General features: G+C 42.3%; 1 protein-coding gene across 1 annotated transcript in view; it reads left to right on the plus strand.

Moving 5' to 3' along the window:
- fat2 (FAT atypical cadherin 2) overlaps nucleotides 1–18,696 on the plus strand; it is a 197,388-nt gene that overhangs the window by 161,941 nt on the left and 16,751 nt on the right. Inside the window, exons 24-28 of the mRNA XM_034690510.1 lie at nucleotides 792–1,236; nucleotides 7,289–7,442; nucleotides 11,005–11,104; nucleotides 11,212–11,360; nucleotides 16,730–17,010. Of these exons, the coding sequence (XP_034546401.1) occupies nucleotides 792–1,236; nucleotides 7,289–7,442; nucleotides 11,005–11,104; nucleotides 11,212–11,360; nucleotides 16,730–17,010 (1,129 nt within the window). The remainder of the gene's footprint in view (nucleotides 1–791; nucleotides 1,237–7,288; nucleotides 7,443–11,004; nucleotides 11,105–11,211; nucleotides 11,361–16,729; nucleotides 17,011–18,696) is intronic.

Below are 18,696 nucleotides of genomic sequence, written 5' to 3' on the forward strand. Positions count from 1 at the left end.
AAACTGACTCATAAGCATCAGCATAAGCATAAAACCATAAGTTTTCTAAATGCTGCGCATGTGTTGTCAAATTGATGAAGATGTTTTCTTAATTTTCTTGTGTTTTGTCTTTTTGCATGTGTTTTCTTAAGTTGCAGTGCTGTGAGCTCTCAGGGCCACCGTACTTCTCTGTGCCAGTTGAGATGTTATCTGTGATTATCTGTTTTATTCTAAATAAAATGTGTTGAATTCTTTATATGTGTTGCTTCAACTACATTTCAACTCATTTTGCTTCAGCGTATGTGTTACCTAAGGGATACATGTGTTACACTTTACAATAAGGGTCCAAAAGGCATTCACTAATGCTTAATTATGGTTAAGTAATGCTTATGAGGCAGTTTAGCATTTATAATGTGTTACTCAAGTGATGCATGTGTTACACTTTACAATAAGGGTCCAGAAAGCATTCACTAATGGTTAACTAATTAAGTTTTGTAACTTTTATTAATGCTTTATAATGTATTAATTAACTCTGAGCAGTGGACATTAATTAACTGCTTATTAATGCAAACTAATGTGTTAGTTAATGTTAGGTAATACATTATAATGATTATTAAACTATTATTAAACTGTTAATTCATGCTTAATAATGCATTAACTAACTCTAATTAAGGGACCCTTATTGTAAAGTGTTACCCTCAAATGTTGTCAGCTCCACAGACATCCACACAGAGCTGTTGAGTAAATAAACAGCTGCACCTCTGTGAGTAATATCAGCATGTTGCTTACTGACCTCTATTTCCCCTCCTCAGCTGACCGACGGAGAGCTGCACTTCAGGTTCAGCTGTGGAAACACTTCACCTGCCTCCTTACTGATCAGATCCGCTCCGGTGTCAGACGGCAGGTGGCACAGCGTCCTGCTGGAGGTCAACTCCTCTGCCCTGAGACTGACCCTGGACCAGCAGCATCCGGCCTCCACGTCCCTGACCGAGCCGTGCAGGATGATGCGCTCCCACGGGGCTTTGCACTTTGCTTCTCTCAGTCCGGACTCGGCTCCTGAGGTACACCGGCATCCATTCATCGGCTGCCTCGAGGGCCTCGAGCTCAACGGGGAGCCGATCAGGGTTGGGGACAGCGCGGAGTGGACCGGGTCGGGGAGCAGGAGAGTGTTTGGGGTGTACCAGTGCTGCAGCAAATCAGGAGCCTGCGACATCAACCCGTGTGAGAACGGAGGGGTCTGTGAAGATGCTGGAGGAGGTGAGTGCACTGAAGATGTTTCATATTTTCTTCTAATCATCTGAATAGAGTTTCAAATTCTAAGATTGAATCACATTGCATTATGGAGAAGACATTTTCCGACCAGCCTCTTTCAAAAAAAAGTTGTTCTCCAAACAGCCGAATCAGCATTCGTGATTGCACACACTTCACAAAGAGGGTGTGACAGCCACACATGGCGTGCCCGTGTCATCTTTAACTCACACTACGCTATCACAATGTCCCCCGTTGGATTTTGGCACGGGACCTTTGTTGCGTTTCTTCCCCCTCTGCTCTCCCCTTCTGTTTCTTGGCAATCTTTCTGTCATCCATCAAAATAAAGGGAGACATGGATGGAAAAACAGAACAGACACATGAGCTGTTTTCCCCCCAAATCAAACCCTCCCAAGATCCCAAGATTAAAAAAAAATCCAGACTCACATTCAAACTCTTTCCATCCATCTTCTTTACCCGAATCAACGCTTTCTATGTCCTCATTTCCTCCTTTAGGGCCACATGTGGGCTCATGTGATGCATCTCTGCAGGAGCATAATTAAAGGATGATTATAAAGCATAATTAAAAATCCAATTTACTGAAAACATGAGCAAGAATACTAAAACTTTGTAAGATGACTCTAAAAATAGGAGTAGGTTTTTAGTGTTGGCGCTGTGTTCCTTCTTTTCTCGTCTAGATCTAAAAACAAAAGTTTGAAATTCAAAGTTTAATGCAGCTTAATGCAACAAATGTTAATAATAACTGCCTTAGTCAAGACCATGTGATATTTTTAATGCTAGGCAATTGATTCAGTTTTTCTTACACTGCCCTCTAGTGGTAGGGAGCTAAAACAGAACAAGATGAACTACTGCCACTGGACAAGTTTATGGATGATGGATGAATGGATGGATGGATGGATGGATGGATGGATGGATGGATGAGCTTAAGGATTGGTTGATCAATGGATGTTTTGACGGATGGACAGATGAGCATCTTTATGGATGGATGGATAATGAATGGATGGATGAGTAAATAGATGGATGGATGGATGGATGGATGGATGGATGGATGGATGGATGGATGGATGGATGGATGGATGGATGGATGGATGGATGGATAATGAATGGATGGATGGATGGATAATGAATGGATGGATGGATGGATGGATGGATGGATGGATGGATGGATGGATGGATGGATGGATGGATGGATGGTTTGATGGATAGATGGATGGATGGATGGATGGATGGATGGATGGATGGTTTGATGGATAGATGGATGGATGGATGGATGGATGGATGGATGGATGGATGGATGGATGGTTTGATGGATAGATGGATGGATGGATGGATGGATGGATGGATGGATGGATGGATGGTGGATGGATAGATGGATGGATGGATGGATGGATGGATGGATGGATGGATGGATGGATGGATGGATGGATGGATTGAGTGATGATTGGTGAATGGATGGATGGATGGATGGATGATGGATGGATGGATAGATGGATATATGGAAGAATGGATGGATGGATTAACATATACATTGATGGATGGATGGATGGATGGATGGATGGATGGATATATATTTAAATGGATGGATGTCTATATGGAAGGTTATATGGATGGATAGATGTATAGATGGATGATTGATGGATGAATGGATATATAGATGAATGGATGGATGCATGAGTGTATAGATGGATTGATTGATGAATGCATGATGGATGGATAGATGGATGGATGAGTGCATAGATAGATGGATGGATGAGTGCATAGATAGATGGATGAACCCCTGACCCACTGAAAGCTGGGACTGACTCAAGCCCGTGACCCCAAACGGGATTGGCAGGATGGATGAATGAGTGTATAGATGAATGGATGGATGGATGGAAATAGTCACAACAGGACCTTTAATAAATGTAGTAAAATATGTCTTTAGGAGATGTCTTTGCTCAGGAAGAGAGAATCATTTCAGCTCTGACCAGCTGACCCAGTAACTGAGATAAGACCGGAATGACCCTATAACCTAAATCTATTAAAAAAGGACAGGAAAGCCAAGGCTCTATAATCTTTCCCCTGATTCTCAGTTTGCAGGTTTCCAGAGCTGCAGTGCAAAAGTAACGAACACAGTGTGAAAGATTAGTTTGTCCTGATACCATTATCAGCCTCTCAGCTCTTTGTTTGACGCCGTGCTTATAATCGTTTTGGGTTATCACTAATTGTCCCGATGCATCAGTTCTTTTCAGAACACAGAAGATATGAAACTGGTGTCAGAGGGGCGTGCAATGTCTTATTTCTTAAGTTTGTATTCATGTTTTATAAAGAGGGATGTCTGCTGGCGTACCTTTTTCTTTACTTAGAATAGAAGCTGATAAGCACACCTGCAACTTTACAGATAAAAGACCATAAGCTTTAAAACGTTATTATTCTCATGGGGCTCTGCAGGACTGAGGCAAAGACTGCAGGCAATATGTTGGAGGCAGGTGGATATGAAGCTGAACATAAAGCCAGAGATCATACAGATCTCTGTGCAGTGGAAGAACAGTGTAAACAAACCAACCCTATAGCTGTTATCAAAAACCTGCCGCCTGTTGGTTTTCTTTACCTGGTGGGTCGCTGAACTGCATAATGTTGTACAAGAAGAAAATGTCTCCTGTGCCCCGTGGACACAGGGCAGCGGGGTATTACTTTTCCCGGGACCTGATTCATCATCACGTCAAACCACATTTCAGTTCTACTTCAGGCATTGTTGTGGAGCCAAACAACAAGTAAATATTATTTCCCAAAAGATCCTCCCAGGTCGAGCAAATGTAATCAGACAGGCAGCAAAAACAATGACGGGAGTGGATGTTTTTTTATTTATACCGCACAATATGAAGTCTTTCCCCTGCTGTTTTTCTGAAGCTTCAACGTGGTTTGGTTTCTGAGATAGTTTCAAAGGGTTGTGAGGTAAAAGGGCACATTTAGACAGCAGGGGCGGACTTGTTTTCTCTGTCCTCCTTGTGGTTTTAACAGGCCTTTTAAAGTCTTAGTTTACTATGTCAAGTATGAGATGGAAAAACAGAGATACAACCAAATAATCCAAACTAAAAAAGGTCGAACTCGAGGACTTTAGTAACATCAAAAACAAGGTGTTATATGCAGGAGGTGGTCATTACTCATGTCTGTTTTCAAGGACAGTCTTTGAGAATAAGGCAGGAGATAATAGGCAAATGCAAGACGGCTGCAACGCATCTACATCGCTGGTTTTGGACATGAGCTGCCCACATCTCATATGTGAGATGCAATATGCACATGAACAGCAGGGGGTTGTGTAGAGTCAAATGAGACGTGACAGCGGCAACAATGGCAGAAAGTTTAAAGACGAGCTGATGGACCGAGTCTGCAGATATCCACACGTGTACGATGTGTCGTTGCAACTGCGTCGAAACAAACATGGCGGTTAAAATAAGAGAGGAGAAATTATTAGTCGATGTTGAAAACTACAGAATGTAGTCCGGGACAATCAATCAATCAATCAATCAATCAATCAATCAATCAATCAATCAATCAATCAATCAATCAATCAATCAATCAATCAATCAATCAATCAATCAATCAATCAATCAATCAATCTTTATTTATATAGCACCTTTCAACCAAATCAAATGTGATTCAATGTTCTTTACAGCAATTTAAAAATAATAATGATAAGAAGTTAATAATAAATATCTGAGATATCATGACTAAACATGAAGCAGAACTGGATTTAGAGGTAGAGACTAATGCACACCAATTGCAATAAAATGTAGTTCAATCAGGAGAGACACAATTTGAATATTAAAGATTATTTATTACAACTGAATGAATGATGAGACTTGACAGATATCTTTGGCGTAAGGACTTTATGGGGGTCATGTTGTGAGCGTAGGATGCATGAATTTGGCAGCTGAAGAAATCCCCCTAGAGTCCAGACTCTGGTGTTGGTGGTTGATGATCCTAGGAATTGAAGACTTGCAGAGACCAGGTGGAGACGGGAGGTGGAGGGGTGCGCACCATCAATGCAAGAAGGAACTAGCTGGAGAGAGAGACGCATTTAAAAAGACAGCAGAAAGTTGATAGGCTGACGATAAGAGCGTGCCACTGAGCTATTGGATGACGCCGCTGCTGATTAACCAATGACAGCTCTCCAGAGCATGCAGCTGGAAGCGGGTGAGCTATTGAACGAGGGAGAGGAGAGTTAAACAACTGCTGTGATTGCTTTATAGTCTTCCTGTCTGAACTTTCGCTAGAGCTACATATAAATAAACAACAAAGGGAAATGGCTATGAAATAATTAAATAAAAGATAACACATGAATAGTTAAGACAATAAAAAAGTTAAAATAAAAGTCTAAGATAAATAAAAGCTCTAAACATTGGAGGATTTCTGGTCTGTCTCTAGGGGTTTCCTCCAGTAAGATGCATAGTGCATTGTTAAGTATATTTACAATTACCCTCATGGTGCAACTAGTTAAACAGCAAGTTTATCTCCAGCCGACAATAATGAAAAATGTGATTAACACAACACTGGAAAATAGCAAGGGCTCTGGACCCTGGAGATGAGCTGCAGTTTACTAAACTGGAGTTAAGATATCACTTTGCCCTACACTCATGTGACCCAAATTCTGACTTTTCCTGCACCATTCAGTTTGAGTTTACTCCAGGGCCTCGGGTCACCAGATGTAGCTGGCAACTATCATCCCTATAAAGGATGTCCTGGCTTAATAGTCTTGTTCTTTACTTTAGACATGAAAATATAGTTAGAATACACTGTCATCTCCATCCTAATAGTGATATCTGTCAGTGGAGTTACAAGAACCATTTCCTACAAACATCCAAAGCCCCCTCTCAGTTGCTCATGTGCCCATCCCAATCCAATCTAATGCATCAGATACAATATGTCTCTGTTTCCTGACCGCCTCGAGCATGTTTTAACATTCTGTGCACCCACATCAAGAATTTAAGAGCTGGTGTTTTCTCATCCAGCATGTCAGTTTTGCACCAGTTTGGAGAGCTTTAAAATCCAATAAGTTGACATTTTAGCCTCCAGTATTTGGTTAAATGCTGTCTCTGAAGACCAAGAGTAACCTCCCATGCACTGATGAAAAGCTGACCTAAATATTTAAAATCAATAGTTGGAAAAAAGACGTGCAGGTATTTGCTGAATTCATGCAACACCTTGAAAAGCGTGGCTGGATTCCAGATGTAAGAGCAAGCTGAAGGTTAATCAGAGTTGGTCTTCCTCGTGTCCGTGGGTGAGCCACTGATCACCAAATTACATGAAGTGCACATGTGGTTATTATTTCATCTGTTTGCATGATGGTGTCTGACAATTCATAAATATGCAAATGCCCAGGAGACCCCCCCAGAGGTATTACATTCTCAGTAATGAAACTGTTAATTCTGCTCCAATGTCTCCAAACGGGGAGCATTTTGGTGGTTTTGTATTAAAGCAGTTATTAAGGTTAGCATAATTATGTGCTTACAGTTACGAGCGTCTGCGCTAAAGGTGCGGTGGTGACTCATACCTGCAATAACACCAATTATGTGCTTTTTTTGTAATTTGCTAAATCACGCCGCACTGATTGAACGCCTCATTTTGGAACTAAAGCAGTTCTGCTCTACTTGAACTTTAAAACTCTACACAGAAATCCACCTGGGAGCTCGTTTGAGGTGGAATTTGTTTTCTTAACTCGTCAAACATGGGCGTCCCTCTAATTCTCCAAATGGGGATAAAGAGTCTGATTGTTTGAATGCATCAGGGTCCGTTTGCAGCTCATGTGAGTTTAAATAGATCGGTTTCTCGCTCTCAGGTGAAATTGGTGTTTTAAATCAGTGAAAGAGTTTGCAGGAACACCTGAATGTGCTAAATAGTGACAAAGTTTTCACCTTAAATATCAAAAACCCACTCTGAACTTCTCTGTGTGGACCAGGTTGACCTTTGCTTTGATTATTTACTGCCTGTAAGGGAAACTTGCTGTGATGATCAGTCGCTCTTGTCTCAGACGTCTGGATGTGTTTTATTTACTGTGCAGAGCCACGCTGCAGGTGTGCAGGACTCTTCCACGGCGCCCACTGTGAGCTGGCTGACAACCCGTGCGCTTCCCAGCCATGTGCCCACGGCAGGGTGTGTGTACCCAAGGCTCAAGGATACATGTGCAACTGCTCCCTGGACGACACTGATGCACGGTAAACACTTGTTTTATTCACTTTCTTAATCAGCAATTTAAGTTACACATTTGTGGTTATATATATATGCAATGACTCCTTGCTTTAATGTGCAATACATTCTTCAAGAACTTAAGGATGTTGCACACATTTCATTTGTCTGCTTTCACTTTTCTTTGCAGAATCCCTTTAATTGCTTCCTTTGTAAATACGTCTTGTTTCTTCCTAGTTTTGGTAGTTTTTGAGGTTGCAATCTCCATTTCTTTTGCAGACCATGTTTCAAATATATTCTAAGGACGCAGGGGTTTATTTGCAGAGAGCGTGTTGTCATTTCATGAACCAAAGAGCGGCCCTGCAGAAGAACTTTGTGAACCAGTGTATTTAGATATTCAGCCTCTTCCTCTTTACAGCCCAACACAAACAAACCCGGCCACATCGGGTGCAGCGTTGTGTTCATAAAGCAACAACACAAACAGTGTTTCTACACAGGAGGGCACAGCGTGAGAGGCATGTCAGATTCAGTGCTCTGCACAAGATGCGTTCAGGCACAGAGATGAGTGTGGGAGACCTGCGATTTTGCTGTAGTTATAGCTCGATTAAACAATCATAGGTATGAGTTATGTGGACAAAACATTTAACTATAATACTTCATGTACTTTAAATTCAATTACATCCTTTAGAATAGAATAGAACATATCTTTATTGTCATTGTACATTGTACAACAAAATTGAGGTGCAACTAGGGGTGGGAATTGATAAGATTTGATCAATGTCAATGCCATTGTCGATTCTGCTTATCAATCCAATTCCTTATCAATTCTCCTAACAACCCTGAGTATTTTTTTGAGGGGGAAAAAGTAGTTCCACACAGTCTTCCACACCAAAAGGAAGCATTTTATTTTTTCCAAAATGATGTCTCCACAAGACTGAACATGAACATATTCAACTTGAACATACTGAACAATAGGTTCACCTCATTCTCGACCCGTGTGAGTCCGGACGTGGACCCTCGAGTCTGGAGGAAAAGACTTTGAATTTAGAGAGGAAAAACGCTTTTCCTCCGGGGGTCATCGCGGAGGTATTTTACCCGCTCTCGGTGCCTGATTTTCGGCCGCGTGAGTCTGGACGTAGCCCCTGGAGCCTGGAGGAAAATACTTTGATGTGGTTGAAGGAGTTCTGTGTTGCAGAGTGTGTGAAGTAATGCAACATACTGCGACGTGACGTGACGTCATTCGATTCCCACCACTAGGTGCAACCCATTTCAGTGCAAAAGATGCATTAAAAAGAACAGGAGTAAAAGAAAACATCATAAAAACAGTAGCTAAACATACATAAAAATAAACAAATAAAAACAAGAGACACACAGCAATCAACAGTCAGACATTGAGTGATCAAAACGATTGCACAGTCCCATTTTATATTGCATTACTTAGCTTTTAGTGCACTTATTGCTTTGGGATAAAAGCTGTTTTTCAGCCTGTTTGTCCTTGTAGAGCACTGAACTGCTGTGTCTATGCGCGCCGCCATCTTGGAATCCATCCTTTATTATATGTGCGTTCTTTTATTTGTACAAACATGAGCCCCACATGAGACGAGACTGCAGCCAAGCATGAAAACAGTAAAACAAACACTCTTTGAAAACAGGAGCAGTGAGGCTCTTCCAACTTACGTCTACTCCACCATGTGACCGTGGGAGGCGAGCATTACAAAAACACACAGAAGTGATTTGATGCATCGCCTGTAGGAGTTAACCAGCACGACTTAAATCTACTGATGCATGCATTTTTACTGTTGCAAGGATAAAGCCCAAATGTACACAATCACTGCAGGTGCACACAGGACACTGATGGCATGCAAATACTCTGTAGGTCACATGTATCCATACAAAGCAGGCTTACAGATGAGCCGTTAATGCACCTGGGTGGACGGCTGAATTGATTAAATTAGAAGCGCTGTGAAGACACATTAGGAGCTGTCACACAGAGATGAATGAATGAACTGAATAGATGTATTAGGAATGAAGTGGAAGGCAATCTGCAGACTTGTTCACTCATCTGATTGTCCAACTGCTTATCTTTTTTAGAGTTGCTGCACCTTCCGGGGTACAGTAACTCCTTCGAGCTACAAGAATTAAAATTCAGGTTGTTACAGATTGGACTTCCCATTACTGTTTTTCATTCTCTAAATGTTTAATCAAAGTAAAAACTCAGAGAGGAGAACTATGCAGCAGGAACGCTCCCAAATGTATTGTAAAAACACGGATCACGTTCACCCACAAAATCCTAATTAGACACACAGCGGTATCACCATGACTCTTAACAAGACAAAGACCGAGCTGCACAACCCTCATTATATGCAGCATCACTTACACTGAGGCAAATGCTTGCATTGTGAAAAGGCATGCATGGCCTTGAATTTGCATGTATATGTGATTAGACGCATACACTAACCCACACGCACACACGTTTGTTCATCACTCTCCAATCAGGTTGTTGTATTCCACTCACACATCCCTGGTTGATGAAGAGAACAGTCAAGTTCAAATGAAATTACAGTCACATTTGCATATTCCTGCTGTCATTAAGGACGCCTGAGGGATTGCTTTGCCTCTCGTGGGCTTTAGCAGCGGTCCACGGTCCAGGTGGAGTTTTGATTAACTGAGTGAGTGAAAAATGACCACCAGTTAATGGTAATTGCAGGAAGAGGGAGTTTGCATCGTTAGTTGTGAAGCACACAGATGGATTTTTTATAATTGTGTGACAGGTCTCTAATTGTCTTAGCATGTGCGCACACTGTAATCAGTCCATGCAGCAGAAATCACAACCCTGCACCATCCACCAACCATGAGCCGACATACACCAATCCAAAGAAAACAGAGAACTTTATCTCCGTTCATTTAAAACTTTTCTCAGAAATTAAACTTGTCCAAGAACAACAATTGCCGTACTTTGCTCTCTAACTGTAAGGATATTCTTTCAGCGCTCGACAGCGAGGGAATTCAACACCTGGGAAATGAGCGGGTGAAGCCGAACACCAAGTAGTTTTATGTAAAACAAAATGATAGGTTTTGTCAGAATCGCAGCAGCGGCACTTAGCAATCAGAGCTCCGCCAGAAGGTCCTCAGGGCCGCGTTTCATGCCTGGGCCTGGAAGATGGCGGGCGAAGTGAAGCTCTCCGAATCATGAGCCAAATTTTAACCTTAACTTCAGAGCCATGGTGGCAGCCTTCGTGCTGCTCTTCACTGGAGGACTCTTGTGCACTCGCTCTGTATTCACAGAAACGGCTTCCACAGCAGTTTGGTCAGAAACAATGTCTGCTTGATTTTTGGACACAGTCTGGATGATTTCAGGAGGAGTGAAGGCCAAGGGACGGAAAAAAAACATGCCTGATGAAAAGTTTATAACTATGCATTCTTCATCTCTAAGCTCTGCAGACTTTATGAATATGACTGCACACTTTTCATCAGAGCACCAACACTGCAAGAGTCTTACAGTCCATGCAAACTGCAAAACAGCAGCTTGTAAAAGTAATGATCGATGAAGTGGGATTAATCTCAAAAATTCAACTTCCTGTCTCCCTTCAGGTGCCATAATCAGATAGAAGTCTGTTCCCCTAACCCGTGCCCTGGAGGCTATGATTGTAAAGTCACTGACGGCTCCATCCACTGTGACCCGCTGCCTCAGGTAAGTCGCATCAGCAGATAATCAATTTACAGCTCAACAGTGCTCAGCTGTATGTGACAATGACACTTCACAATATAAGTGGCCTTTAATTACGCTCAATCTGTCAGGTGTCTCCCATGATTGGCTACATGGAAATCATGGAGATCGGCGTCAGTGTGCTGGGGTTGCTCTTCTTGGTCGGCATCTTCGTTTGCGTCAGGAAGCGTTACGTTCAGCAGAAGAAGAAGAAGCCGGTCTGTGTGCAGGACTCCAACGGGTAAGAACTATTATCATAAACCCATCTCAAGGAAGTTTAATCCTCAAATTATCACAGGGAATATACATCATAGAAGTTTCATATGACCATATGTTCTTGTTAAACTACACTGTATGGTGTTCGGAATCAGTTTCAAATGCAGGAAAGGCTCAAGGTTACGTTATTTGTACCCGTAGGTAGATTCTGTTTGTAACAGTGAGTGAGCCAGCCTCCTTTTTTTTTTTAAACGTTCTTTTTTAAAATGTTTTTATTAAGATTTTCAGAAAGTTTTACAGAGCGTAAAGAATAAAGTCAGACAGAAAAACAAACAAACAAACAAACAAACAAAAAAAACAAAACAAAACAGGGCTTACATTATTCTACATGGCATCACTAGCACAATATTTCTTAAGAAAAATCTTTAAAGAGAGGTAAGTGGTGAGCAGTAAAATCAGACACTGTCAGGGTACTCTGTCCAATTGGGCAAGATAATCAGAAAAGGGCTGCCAGATGTTGAAAAATTTGGTAAGATTGCCCATCATGCCATACCGGATTTTCTCCATGTGCAGTACACAGGTGAGGTCAGACAGCCAGGTCTTGAACTGGGGCACAGTGTCAGACTTCCAGAGATTTAATATCACTCTCTTAGCAATTACCATACCATACATGATAGTGCTCTGCACAGAGAGACTTTGATTATATAAAGATGGAGAATACCCATAATAATCTCAGGGTCTGGTTTGAACACACACCCATACATTCCAGAAAACCAGTTGAATATCTCACTCCAAAAGGTATACAGCCTTGGACATGTCCAAAAAAGGTGGGCCAGGGGCCCTCAGCAGACTTACAGCGATCAATCAATCAATCAATCAATCAATCTTTATTTGTATAGCGCCAAATCACAACAAACGTTATCTCAAGACGCTTTTACAAACATAGGAGGTCTAGACCACACTATGTCAAATTATGAACAGAGACCCAACACCAAGACAGGGTAAGACTCAGTCTGACCCCACCTTAATCCATCATGAGCATTGCACATCGCAGTATTTAGCTAGTTACAGTGGTGAGGAAAAACTTCCTTTTAACAGGCAGAAACCTCAGGCAGAACCAGACTCATGTTAGACAGCCATCATGCCTCGACTGAGTAGGGACTGGAAAGACAGATAGAGGGGAGTAAAAGAGAGAGAGAGGTGATAGTGATGAGACGAGTCGTAGAAGCTGTTGCCGCTGGAGTCCAGCACGTCCGTATCAGCTGGAGTCCAGATCGTCCACAGCAGGAGGACGTCTACGGCAGCTCAGAGGAATCTACGAGACAATGGAGCTCAGGGACTCCAGAAAGGTCTATGGTTAGTAACTTTAATGGGACAGGCAGAGTTAAAGTAAGTGATGAGGGGGTTGGGGGGAAGAAGGTGAGCTAGGATCCCAGTGTGTCAGTGTGCCAGTTCCCCCGGCAGTCTAGGCCTATAGCAGCATGACAAAAGCTGGTCCAAGCCTGATCCAGCTTAACTATAAGCTTTATCAAAAAGGAAAGTTTTAAGTCTACTCTTAAAAGTGGAGAGGGTGTCTGCCTCCCGGACCCTGACTGGTAGATGATTCCAAAGGAGAGGGGCCTGATAACTGAAGGTTCTACCTCCCATACTACTTTTAGAGATTTTAGGTACAACTAGCAAGCCTGCATGTTGGGAGCGTAGAGTTCTAGAGGGGTAACAGGGCACTATGAGCTCTTTAAGATACGAGGGTGCCTGATTTTTAAGGGCTTTGTAGGTTAAAAGAAGGATTTTAAATTCTATTCTACATTTTATTGGGAGCCAGTGTAGAGAAGCTAACACTGGAGAAATGATAGTGATAGTGCTCTGCACAGAGAGACTTTGATTATATAAAGATGGAGAATACCCAAATAATGCTATCTCAGGGTCTGGTTTGAACACACACCCATACATTCCAGAAAACCAGTTGAATATCTCACTCCAAAAGGTATACAGCCTTGGACATGTCCAAAAAAGGTGGGCCAGGGGCCCTCAGCAGACTTACAGCGATCACACAGAGAAGAGATTGTGGGAAAAATCCTATGCAATTTAGATTTAGAATAATGGAGCCTGTGTATTACAGCCAGCCTCCTTTTAACATCAAAACAACAAACAGCACAAGACAATACTGTACATGACAAACAAAAGTGACAAAGTGCTTAGTGTTAAAGAGGTAACCCTGAATAAAAACAATAAAAACAGCAAATGAGCAATCAATTAGAGCAAAATCAATAAAAACAAGATAGATATAAAATCAACCGTTGGTCAATAAAAACAAGATATAAACAAAATAAAAGAAAGAAAGTGCCACCAGTAAAAAGCAAGATAAAAAGGTCCATAAATACTTCATAAATAGTGGAGGACTTGTTTATAGAGAATCATGCTGTATTACTGTGACTTGTTTATGTAACTGATGGCTCTTGGTTGAGCATACCGGGACCTTATACCTCCGTCCAGATGAGGAGCTTAAATTCAGGGTTTAAAGGATGGGAGTCACTGCTTAAAATTGAACCAGCCATCCTATATATATCAAGGATTAAAGGACTCATGTCTCAGCAGGATGCAGAAAAACTGGTCCATGCATTTATCTTTAGCAGACTAGACTACTGTAACGGGGTCTTTACAGGACTCCCTAAAAAGTCCATCAGACGGCTGCAGCTCATACAGAATGCTGCTGCTCGAGTCCTAACAAGGACCAAAAAAGTAGACCACATCACTCCAGTTCTTAGATCCCTACACTGGCTTCCTGTCGGTCAGAGAATAGACTTTAAAATCCTGCTGATGGTTTATAAAGACCTGAATGGTTTAGGCTGATCTGCTGCTACTTTATGAACCACCTCGACCTCTGAGGTCATCAGGTCCTGGTCTGCTTTCAGTCTCAAGAGTCAGAAGGAAACATGGTGAAGCAGCGTTCAGTCGTTATGCACCACATATCTGGAACACACTCCCTGAAAGCTTCAGGTCCGCTCCAACTCTCACCTCTTTTAAATCCAAGATTAAAACTTTCTTATTTGCCACTGCCTTCCTATCTTAGATTATTTTAATTCACTTTAAATTAAAATTTTAATGTAGTTTTTAATATATTTCTAACTTTCCTTTTCTGTTTTATTATATTTGTCATTTTAATTGTGTTCTTTCATGCCTGTCTGAATGTCTCCAATGCTTTTAATGTTTTAATGTAAAGCACATTGAGTTGCCCTCGTGGATGAAATGCGCTATACAAATAAAGCTGCCTTGCCTTGCCTTGCCTATGTAACTGTCGGGTATACAGAGCTTCTGGATATAGCTGTGACTCCCCAATCAGCCGGCCGGACCATTTCACAATTTGATTTAGTGAATTTTTGTTTTTCAAAGACAGATTCCCAAACCATGAAACAAGACAGTAAGATAAAACAGATTCAATAAAAGCACGATAAAATAAGGTCATCGAGGTTTTGTCAATGTGAAAAACTGACAGTTTCCTCAGACAGAACCGTCGCTGGTGTCCCTTTTTGCATACAGCTTCACAATTAGTCTCAAATTTCAATTTGCTGTCAATTAAAGTCCCAAGGTACTTGTATGTCTGGACATACTCCACAGTTTGACCCTTTATGGTTGTGACTTCTTGTTTGTGGGTGTGTCTACGGAAATCAATACCCACAAACAAGAAGTCACAACCATAAAGGAGGTTTTGAGTCACAACCAAGCAGACACTTCTGGTTACCTGTGCCTGTGTGAGACACAGAGGTGTGGAAAAACACATCAGTATTTGACAAGTTTGGACTTTAAGTTGGAGTGAAACAGCACAAGGTTTCCACAGCTTGACTTTGCCCCCAAAATAAGAAGGCATTACTCTTAGGTTTCCTCACCAGAGACTCTCTGTGTTTCTTTTTATTGCATATGTAAACCGTCTGTATACTTTTCGTTACATTTGATAAAGTCTGTTCTGAAAGGACCTCTTCAACTCTCTGAAACCGAAGCTGTGTGAAGGGTTAAAATAGTCCAGGTGGGATCTCTGTACTGGTGCGTTCCATTAAATCTGAGAGGTTGTGATCAAGCGGCAAACCTCCGGTCTAAAAATATGAGTCCAATGCGGGAGTGCTAAAAACTGCAGTTCAATGAGTGTCCACTAGAGGCTGGATTCGGAAGTACCGGAAACCACATACACACCCATTCAAAGAAGACGATCTTTACAGCAGAAATAAACATGTTTACAGCCTGGTACAAAAAACGAGTGTAGTCTGGATAGCTCATTTCTTCATCAGGGGGTGAATTTTTTCATAATGCGGCAATTTCAAGATATTAAAGGACCTGTGAGGAGTTTTGAGCTGGCTGAGAAACAGACTGAAAATGATACCAAGGCCTCTTTATGAGCTTCAATAGAAAACAAGACCATCAGCAGAAACACTAATACCTTCTCTGTTGTCATTTTGAGTGCCTGAAACCGCCCTGAGGGGGTAGGTGTCAGACCAGATGATGGACATCTTGCTTCAGAAACTGTTTTCATGGAAAATAATCTCATTCCCTGATAACGTTGACTGTTAAAAGACAACAGGATGAGAACAGTGAAAACACTACTTTTGCATATATAGCACAAGAGATAAGAGGTATCACTTTGTCCACAAGGGGGCGCCAGACAAAACAAAACAAAAGTTCCTCACAGCAGCTTTAAGGTCACGAGTTTTCCATTACGAGAGGAACAGCTGACTTGATTGACAGGCGGGAACACTGTACTGCTGTTGGGCGAGGAGGCTCAAAGCACGCCTCTTTACGTCACACTCGCTCGACAGCAGTTATGTTGAGTTCAGCATTTCCAATATGGCTGCCGCCGGCAACTGGCTTCAAAGCAACACTTCAGAAACAGATGGGTGACGTCACGGATACTACGTCCATTATTTATACAGCCTATGATCACAATCCTTTCATCAACACTGATATAAATCAAACATCCTTCAGCTCTCTCTGTTTTTATTTGAATGGTAACCAGGCGAAGGGAAACTGGAGGAGAACTTGAAACCATCAGAAACACCAAACTCTACAGCTGTGAAGTTGAACAGCGACATTGAAAGAAACTCTTTGTAGAGAAGTTTTGCCTCCAACACAGCGGGAGGACAATTGATCTGCTCCCATTTTTCAAACCTTTAGTTCTTTTGATTCTCCTCCAGCATCCTGAACGACTGGAGAAATCTGAAAAACATTGTTAGACACAGTGGGAGGACAAGATGTACAGTTGTACATAACGTGCTGGAAATGGCTCAGACATGAGTGTGTCACAGAGCGTTATTACAACAAACCTCAGGAAGAACAGACAGGGAAACAGAAGTTGTCTGGAATGACTCCCAAGAACTAAAACCAGAACATGTCTCCATAAATCCACAGATATCTCCAGCACAGTATGGCCAAAAGCCTCAAACCCGACAACCAGGACATGATCCCCATCGAGATGAGCTCAATGATGGGTCCCACCAACGACCTCGACCACACGCCCTTCAGGTCGCTCCGCCCACGCAGCCAGATCGGACCGTCAGGAGGCGGGGTTCCCTGTCCGAAGACACACGGGCCGGTCGTGTGCAGCGTAGCTCCAAATCTCCCTGCCAGGCCTCCGTCCAGCTCGGACAATGACTCCATCAGGAAGAACCACTGGGACATGGACTATGAAGGTATGTGTTTGATAAGCACTATGATTGAAAGGTGATGCATGAAGTTAGTTCAGCTTTTGCATGACTCTTATAATAGTTTGATTTATTAACCAGCCTTGCTGATGAGGCTGTGCATCAGCAGAATCTGGAAGAATGACCGTGGATGTATCAGCGCCTCATGATGGGGCTGAAAACAGATGCACATAAGGGACGATCCATGTTGTTGAAATGAAAAATGAGTTGCAGTACCCTTTACAAACAGCAGGGGGCTCTCTGCCTTTGACTTCTCTTACTCAGTGTCACCAAGTCTCTTATGTTGGAAGCTGGGCGGCAGCAGGGGAAGATTTAAAAGACTATACCTGGGCGATCTGCACAAAGATATCTGCAGAACATTTGTGGACGATCTTTCTCTTTTTTCTAGTGCATGTGATGCGAGTCGTGTCTCCACAGCTGATCTGCAGGTTACAGAGAGAGAGACAAAAAATAGGACAACATTCAAGCTTTTCTTCTTTCAGGAAGCAGGATATACATCGTACATGCTGAAAGTTAACAATCTTGCAGAAGTACCTCTTAAGTCCCTTCAAAATAAAAGCAGGTTTATTTGCATCAATCAATTAATCAATCTTTATTGAAACGTTATCTCAAGACGCTTTTGCAGACAGAGCAGGTCTAGACCACTCTATGTCAAATTATGAACAGAGACCCAACACCAAGACAGGATAAGACTCAGTCTGACCCCACCTTAATCCACCATGAGCATTGCACCTTGTAGTATTTAGCTAGTTACAGTGGCGAGGACAAACTTCCTTTAACAGGCAGAAACCTCCAGCAGGACCAGACTCGTGTTAGAAAGCCATCTCCCTCGACCGAGTTGGGTCTGGAAAGAGGGATAAAGGAGAATAAGAGAGAGAGGGAGCGGTGATAGTGATGAGACGAGTAGTAGTAGCTGTTGCCGCTGGAGTCCAGCATGTCCGTATCAGCAGGGGGACGTCTACGGCAGCTCAGAGGAACCTACGAGACAAGGGAGCTCAGGGACTCCAGACAGGTCTATGGTTAGTAACTTTAATGGGACAGGAAGTGTTAAAGTAAGTGATGAGGGGGTTGGGGGGGAAGGAGATAGGATCCCAGTGTGTTAGTCTAAGCCTATAGCGGCATAACTAAGGGCTGGTCCAAGCCTGATCCAGCTCTAACAATAAGCTTTATCAAAAAGGAAAGTTTGAAGCCTACTCTTAAAAGTAAAGAGGGTGTCTGCCTCCTGGACCCTGACTGGTAGATGATTCCAAAGGAGAGGGGCCTGATAACTGAAGGCTCTACCTCCCATACTACTTTTAGAGACTTCAGGTATGACCAGCAGGCCTGCATGTTGGGAGCGTAGTGTTCTAGAGGGGTAATAGGGCGATATGAGCTCTTTAAAATACGTAGATGCCTGATCGTTAAGAGCTGCATCCTTAAAAGATTGTGCACCTGGCATTGTGAATCATGTTGTTTCGTGACTTGTGTTGCTACAGATATGACACAGTCATGGTACAAGAGCACACCCAGCATTACTGGATTATTGTAAGGGAGGTCATACTTAATGGTAGTCAGAAAAATACTTCTCAAATCTCAAATGCGGAGAGATTCCTTCATAGAAAGTACAGATTGTGAATGGAGCATTTTTCATTGAGAGCATCTCTGTTGGCAGTGAGTATGCCTGCTGATGTCAGG

This window comes from Notolabrus celidotus, chromosome 8, assembly GCF_009762535.1.
Source record: "Notolabrus celidotus isolate fNotCel1 chromosome 8, fNotCel1.pri, whole genome shotgun sequence".
Lineage (NCBI taxonomy): Eukaryota > Metazoa > Chordata > Actinopteri > Labriformes > Labridae > Notolabrus > Notolabrus celidotus.